The sequence below is a fragment of the Drosophila miranda genome (assembly GCF_003369915.1).
Source record: "Drosophila miranda strain MSH22 chromosome Y unlocalized genomic scaffold, D.miranda_PacBio2.1 Contig_Y2_pilon, whole genome shotgun sequence".
NCBI lineage: Eukaryota > Metazoa > Arthropoda > Insecta > Diptera > Drosophilidae > Drosophila > Drosophila miranda.
Window position 1 is genome coordinate 18,684,738 of NW_022881614.1, and position 6,623 is coordinate 18,691,360.

The 6,623-nt window shown below is 46.8% G+C and overlaps 2 protein-coding genes across 5 annotated transcripts; both read left to right on the forward strand.

The window, feature by feature from the left end:
• Nucleotides 1–628: 628 nt before the first annotated feature.
• Nucleotides 629–2,674, forward strand: LOC108158361. 3 transcript variants are annotated; one of them, XM_033398808.1, is made up of 3 exons: nt 632–790; nt 856–1,101; nt 1,161–2,673. In XM_033398808.1, the coding sequence occupies exon 3, from the start codon at nt 1,312–1,314 to the stop codon at nt 2,191–2,193; it is 882 nt and encodes a 293-aa protein (XP_033254699.1). In that variant the 5' UTR covers nt 632–790; nt 856–1,101; nt 1,161–1,311; the 3' UTR covers nt 2,194–2,673. The 3 variants fall into 3 exon arrangements, with proteins under 3 accessions (XP_017146104.2, XP_033254699.1, XP_033254700.1); XM_033398809.1 differs by having other exon boundaries at nt 856–1,018; nt 1,087–2,673; XM_017290615.2 differs by having other exon boundaries at nt 629–790; nt 856–2,674.
• Nucleotides 2,675–3,796: 1,122 nt separating this feature from the next.
• On the forward strand, nt 3,797–5,839 carry LOC117194154. Of its 2 annotated transcripts, XM_033398811.1 has the most exons (3): nt 3,800–3,954; nt 4,020–4,182; nt 4,251–5,837. In XM_033398811.1, the coding sequence occupies exon 3, from the start codon at nt 4,476–4,478 to the stop codon at nt 5,355–5,357; it is 882 nt and encodes a 293-aa protein (XP_033254702.1). In that variant the 5' UTR covers nt 3,800–3,954; nt 4,020–4,182; nt 4,251–4,475; the 3' UTR covers nt 5,358–5,837. The 2 variants fall into 2 exon arrangements, with proteins under 2 accessions (XP_033254701.1, XP_033254702.1); XM_033398810.1 differs by having other exon boundaries at nt 3,797–3,954; nt 4,020–5,839.
• The last annotated feature ends 784 nt before the right edge of the window (nt 5,840–6,623 follow it).

The following is a 6,623-nucleotide window of genomic DNA, read 5'->3' on the forward strand; positions in this document are numbered from 1 at the left end:
AGGTTCTGAGATCCTTGAACTCATATTTTGCAATTGGCAAAGCCGACCCTGAAACCTGTGTGTTAGAGAGAGACAGAGCGAGAAAGAATGAAATTGTTTTCTTGATTCTGGCTATAATAATTATACGATCTGGTTGAGATTTTACACTCTAGAACATATAGTCATCCTCTACGATTCTGCGTTTTTGGCTTTATCGTATCTTTAAAAATGTGGATGCCACAGATTTTCGTCCTTTGTGGGGGCGGAAGTGGGCGGGGCGAAGTTTTGAAATATTTTTGTAGCAGTGACATATCACAGAAGTCTGGATACAAAACATCGTTGCTCTAGCTCTTATAGTCTTTGAGCACTAGGCGCTGAAGGGGACGGACGGACGGACGGACGGACGGACGGACGGACGGACGGACGGACGGACAGACGGACAGACAGACAGGGCTCAATCGACCCGGCTATTGATGCTGATCAAGAATATATATACTTTATGGGGTCGGAAACGATTCCTTCTGGACGTTACACACATCCACTTTTACCACAAATCTAATATACCCCAATACTCATTTTGAGTACCGGGTATAAAAATCTACTCATTTGTAACGTTTCTCAGCATTCCCCTCCATTTACTTCATACCATACCATACATATATTAGTATGGACTCGAATTAGTAGATATATTTTATTGTTTTTTTAAATCAAAAGTGAAATACTAAATTCGTTTAAAACTTCCCGTTAATCATCAATGTGGCCGGATCGATTTTCCTGTGTGCATTTCTGCATTTTGTGCCTCCTGTTCTTGGTAAGTACAGGGGGTTGCTCTTTTCATTTCTCCATGAAACACTGCGTAAATCAACACAATCCCAGATTATCCGTCAAAATGCGCTACAAGCAGCGCCGGTCCAGCATCTGGCGCCGCATTCTCAAGGCGCACAAGAGTCACTAAAGGAGCCTGACGTTGAGTTTCAGTGGACAAATAGAACCGGATCTGGATCTCGGTCCAGCTTAGGACTGCTTACTAGCCTGAGCCGTAAGTCCTCCCAGCAAGTGAGGAAAAAAATCCCACCGATAGTGCATTCTCCCCGAAAAAATAACCAGGACAGTGACAAGCGGGTAAGGAGCCGGGACAAAAAGCGACCTATAGAAGATGTTTACAAGGAGATATTTCCAAGCCTACCAGAAGCAGCGCCGGCCCATCGTTCGCAGTACTCTCGAGACTTTCACGAGTCACTCAAGGAGCCTCAGGTTAAGTTTGAGGGGTCAAATAAAACCGATGATAACACGGACCGTGTGGAGACACGGAAATCGGGATCTGGGACCAGCATGGGCCTGCCCACTGGCCTGCGCCATAAATCCTCCCAGCAAGTGAGGAAAAAAAACCCACCGATAGTGCATTCTCACCGAAAAAAGAACCAGAACAGTGACAAGCGGGTAAGGAGCCGGAAGAAACAGCGACCTGTAGAAGATCTTTCCAAGGAGATCTTTCCAAGCCTACCAGAAGCTGCGCCGGTCCATCGTTCACAGTACTCTCGACTCACTCACGAGTCACTCAAGGAGCCTCACGTTGAGTTTCAGGGGCCAAATAAAACCGAGAATAACAAGGACCATGTAGGGACGTGGAAATCGGGATCGGAGTCCAGCTTGGGCCTGCCTACTGGCTTGTCCCGTAACTCCTCCCAGCAAGTGCACCCACCGATAGTGTATTCTCCCCGAAAAAATAACCAGAACAGTGACAAGCGGGTAAGGAGCCGGAAGAAACAGCGACCTATAGAAGATCTGTCCAAGGAAATCTTTCCAAGCCTTCCAGAAGCTGCGCCGACCCATCGTTCGCAGTACTCTCGACTCACTCACGAATCACTCAAGGAGCGTCACGTTGAGTTTCAGGGGCCAAATAAAACCGAGAATAACAAGGACCATGTAGAGACACGGAAATCGGGATCGGGGTCCAGCTTGGGCCTGCCTACTGGCCTGCCCCGTAAATCCTCCCAGCAAATAAAGGAAGAAAAACCACCGATAGTGCATCCTTCCCGAAAAAATCAGGAAAGCGACAAGCAGGGAAGGAGCGATGGCAAACTGCGCCCCATAGAAGATCTTTCCTTTCGTGCCGGGAAAGAGGTAACGACTAAAAGAAGACCAAAAGAACTCACCATACCATTAGCGCGCAAAATGATGGGCAACCTGGCCAGGCGAATGGAAAACCCCTAGGCTGTCACCTATGGCGGTGTGTGGCACGACACTCGTCTCGCTGTCGCCCATTTCAGTAGAATGCCCCGAATTCATCTGGTATCGTCGCCATTACTATCCCGATGATGCCAAGCTTGTCAGCGTGTGCAACACTAAGTCGACCCTGTATTATTCTTACCATTTCAAATGGATCCAAAAGACGTCTTGGAAATGGGTGGCACACCATGTCTACGAGAAGCCCTTCGATTTCAGACGGATTAGCTCTGAAGCGAGGGAATCCGTTCACGACGACGAATGCCACAGCCTTGGCAAGAAAAGAAAGACCACGGTCCTTGAACATCTTGATTGTGTCCTTAAGGCCTATCAAGAAATGGAATACCGTATGCCCCAATATCCAAAGCGTCAGGACGGATGATAGTTTAAGAATCCGCAAAGAAACAAATGAAACGAGGGGGAACGTTGTGAGTTGCTGCGGACACCGCAACTCTACAGTTATACCCGATACTAAGTCAATATGGCTCTCCTCCGGCAGACGCCGCTAATATTAAACGACACGACAAAGAATGCGTGCGAGAGAGACGGAAAATCAGTCTGAGCGTGACGTCGGGCGCTGCGTAGCCAGTGCAAATTGATTTGTTCCTTTTGGGTATAAAAATGATCCGATCTGATCCAGATTCATCAGTCTGATAGATATGGTCATTATCTATGATTCTGCGTTTTTAGTTTTCTCGAATCTGCAATATTGTGGATGCAACAGATTTTCGTCCTTTGTGGGGGCGGAAGGGGGTGATGCGAAATTCTGAGATATACGTTTTATAGTGAGATCTAACAGAAGTGCGGATACCAAATTTGGTTACTCTAGCCATAATAGTCTCTGAGATTTGTGGATGCCCCAGATTTTCGTCCTTTGCGGGGGCGGAAGGGGGTGTGGCGAAATTTGGACACGAAACGGTCAAGGTCCGATATCACAGGAGTGTGGATACCAAATTTGGTTGCTCTGGCTCTTATAGGTTCTGAGATCCTTGAACTCATATTTTGCAATTGGCAAAACCGACCATGAAACCTGTGTGTTAGAGAGAGACAGAGCGAGAAAGAATGAAATTGTTTTCTTGATTCTGGCTATAATAATTATACGATCTGGTTGAGATTTTACACTCTAGAACATATAGTCATCCTCTACGATTCTGCGTTTTTGGTTTTATCGTATCTTTAAATATGTGGATGCCACAGATTTTCGTTCTTTGTGGGGGCGGAAGTGGGCGGGGCGAAGTTTTGAAATATTTTTGTAGCAGTGACATATCACAGAAGTCTGGATCCAAAACATCGTTGCTCTAGCTCTTATAGTCTTTGATCACTAGGCGCTGAAGGGGACGGACAGACGGACGGACGGACGGACGGACGGACAGACGGATAGACAGACAGGGCTCAATCGACTCGGCTATTGATTCTGATCAAGAATATATATACTTTATGGGGTCGGAAACGATTCCTTCTGGACGTTACACACATCCACTTTTACCACAAATCTTATATACCCCAATACTCATTTTGAGTATCGGGTATAAAAATCTACTCATTTGTAACGTTTCTCAGCATGCCCCTCCATTTACTTCATACCATACCATACATATATTAGTATGGACTCGAATTAGTAGATATATTTTATTGTTTTTTTAAATCAAAAGTGAAATACTAAATTCGTTTAAAACTTCCCGTTAATCATCAATGTGGCCGGATCGATTTTCCTGTGTGCATTTCTGCATTTTGTGCCTCCTGTTCTTGGTAAGTACAGGGGGTTGCTCTTTTCATTTCTCCATGAAACACTGCGTAAATCAACACAATCCCAGATTATCCGTCAAAATGCGCTACAAGCAGCGCCGGTCCAGCATCTGGCGCCGCATTCTCAAGGCGCACAAGAGTCACTTAAGGAGCCTGACGTTGAGTTTCAGTGGACAAATAGAACCGGATCTGGATCTCGGTCCAGCTTAGGACTGCTTACTAGCCTGAGCCGTAAGTCCTCCCAGCAAGTGAGGAAAAAAATCCCACCGATAGTGCATTCTCCCCGAAAAAATAACAAGGACAGTGACAAGCGGGTAAGGAGCCGGGACAAAAAGCGACCTATAGAAGATGTTTCCAAGGAGATATTTCCAAGCCTACCAGAAGCAGCGCCGGCCCATCGTTCGCAGTCCTCTCGAGTCTTTCACGAGTCACTCAAGGAGCCTCAGGTTAAGTTTGAGGGGTCAAATAAAACCGATGATAACACGGACCGTGTGGAGACACGGAAATCGGGATCTGGGACCAGCATGGGCCTGCCCACTGGCCTGCGCCATAAATCCTCCCAGCAAGTGAGGAAAAAAAACCCACCGATAGTGCATTCTCACCGAAAAAAGAACCAGAACAGTGACAAGCGGGTAAGGAGCCGGAAGAAACAGCGACCTGTAGAAGATCTTTCCAAGGAGATCTTTCCAAGCCTACCAGAAGCTGCGCCGGTCCATCGTTCACAGTACTCTCGACTCACTCACGAGTCACTCAAGGAGCCTCACGTTGAGTTTCAGGGGCCAAATAAAACCGAGAATAGCAAGGACCATGTAGGGACGTGGAAATCGGGATCGGAGTCCAGCTTGGGCCTGCCTACTGGCTTGTCCCGTAACTCCTCCCAGCAAGTGCACCCACCGATAGTGCATTCTCCCCGAAAAAATAACCAGAACAGTGACAAGCGGGTAAGGAGCCGGAAGAAACAGCGACCTATAGAAGATCTGTCCAAGGAAATCTTTCCAAGCCTTCCAGAAGCTGCGCCGACCCATCGTTCGCAGTACTCTCGACTCACTCACGAATCACTCAAGGAGCGTCACGTTGAGTTTCAGGGGCCAAATAAAACCGAGAATAACAAGGACCATGTAGAGACACGGAAATCGGGATCGGGGTCCAGCTTGGGCCTGCCTACTGGCCTGCCCCGTAAATCCTCCCAGCAAATAAAGGAAGAAAAACCACCGATAGTGCATCATTCCCGAAAAAATCAGGAAAGCGACAAGCAGGGAAGGAGCGATGGCAAACTGCGCCCCATAGAAGATCTTTCCTTTCGTGCCGGGAAAGAGGTAACGACTAAAAGAAGACCAAAAGAACTCACCATACCATTAGCGCGCAAAATGATGGGCAACCTGGCCAGGCGAATGGAAAACCCCTAGGCTGTCACCTATGGCGGTGTGTGGCACGACACTCGTCTCGCTGTCGCTCATTTCAGTAGAATGCCCCGAATTCATCTGGTATCGTCGCCATTACTATCCCGATGATGCCAAGCTTGTCAGCGTGTGCAACACTAAGTCGACCCTGTATTATTCCTACCATTTCAAATGGATCCAAAAGACGTCTTGGAAATGGGTGGCACACCATGTCTACGAGAAGCCCTTCGATTTCAGACGGATTAGCTCTGAAGCGAGGGAATCCGTTCACGACGACGAATGCCACAGCCTTGGCAAGAAAAGAAAGACCACGGTCCTTGAACATCTTGATTGTGTCCTTAAGGCCTATCAAGAAATGGAATACCGTATGCCCCAATATCCAAAGCGTCAGGACGGATGATAGTTTAAGAATCCGCAAAGAAACAAATGAAACGAGGGGGAACGTTGTGAGTTGCTGCGGACACCGCAACTCTACAGTTATACCCGATACTAAGTCAATATGGATCTCCTCCGGCAGACGCAGCTAATATTAAACGACACGACAAAGAATGCGTGCGAGAGAGACAGAAAATCAGTCTGAGCGTGACGTCGGGCGCTGCGTAGCCAGTGCAAATTGATTTGTTCCTTTTGGGTATAAAAATGATCCGATCTGATCCAGATTCAGCAGTCTGATAGATATGGTTATTATCTATGATTCTGCGTTTTTAGTTTTCTCGAATCTGCAATATTGTGGATGCAACAGATTTTCGTCCTTTGTGGGGGCGGAAGGGGGGGGGGTGAAATTCTGAGATATACGTTTTATAGTGAGATCTAACAGAAGTGCGGATACCAAATTTGATTACTCTAGCCATAATAGTCTCTGAGATTTGTGGATGCCCCAGATTTTCGTTCTTTGCGGGGGCGGAAGGGGGTGTGGCGAAATTTGGACACGAAACGGTCAAGGTCCGATATCACAGGAGTGTGGATACCAAATTTGGTTGCTCTGGCTCTTATAGGTTCTGAGATCCTTGAACTCATATCTTGCAATTGGCAAAAACCGACCATGAAACCTGTGTGTTAGAGAGAGACAGAGCGAGAAAGAATGAAATTGTTTTCTTGATTCTGGCTATAATAATTATACGATCTGGTTGAGATTTTACACTCTAGAACATATAGTCATCCTCTACGACTCTGTGTTTTTGGTTTTATCGTATCTTTAAAAATGTGGATGCCACATATTTTCGTCCTTTGTGGGGGCGGAAGTGGGCGGGGCGAAGTTTTGAAATATTTTTG

Excerpts from the sequence above, each read along its gene's own strand:
- LOC108158361 (XM_017290615.2), top strand. The coding sequence starts at position 734 with ATGTGGCCGGATCGATTTTCCTGTGTGCATTTCTGCATTTTGTGCCTC. Across the intron at positions 791-855 it reads TTTTGTGCCTCCTGTTCTTG|ATTATCCGTCAAAATGCGCT; the intron begins GTAAGTACAGGG and ends ACACAATCCCAG.
- LOC117194154 (XM_033398810.1), top strand. The coding sequence starts at position 3,898 with ATGTGGCCGGATCGATTTTCCTGTGTGCATTTCTGCATTTTGTGCCTC. Across the intron at positions 3,955-4,019 it reads TTTTGTGCCTCCTGTTCTTG|ATTATCCGTCAAAATGCGCT; the intron begins GTAAGTACAGGG and ends ACACAATCCCAG.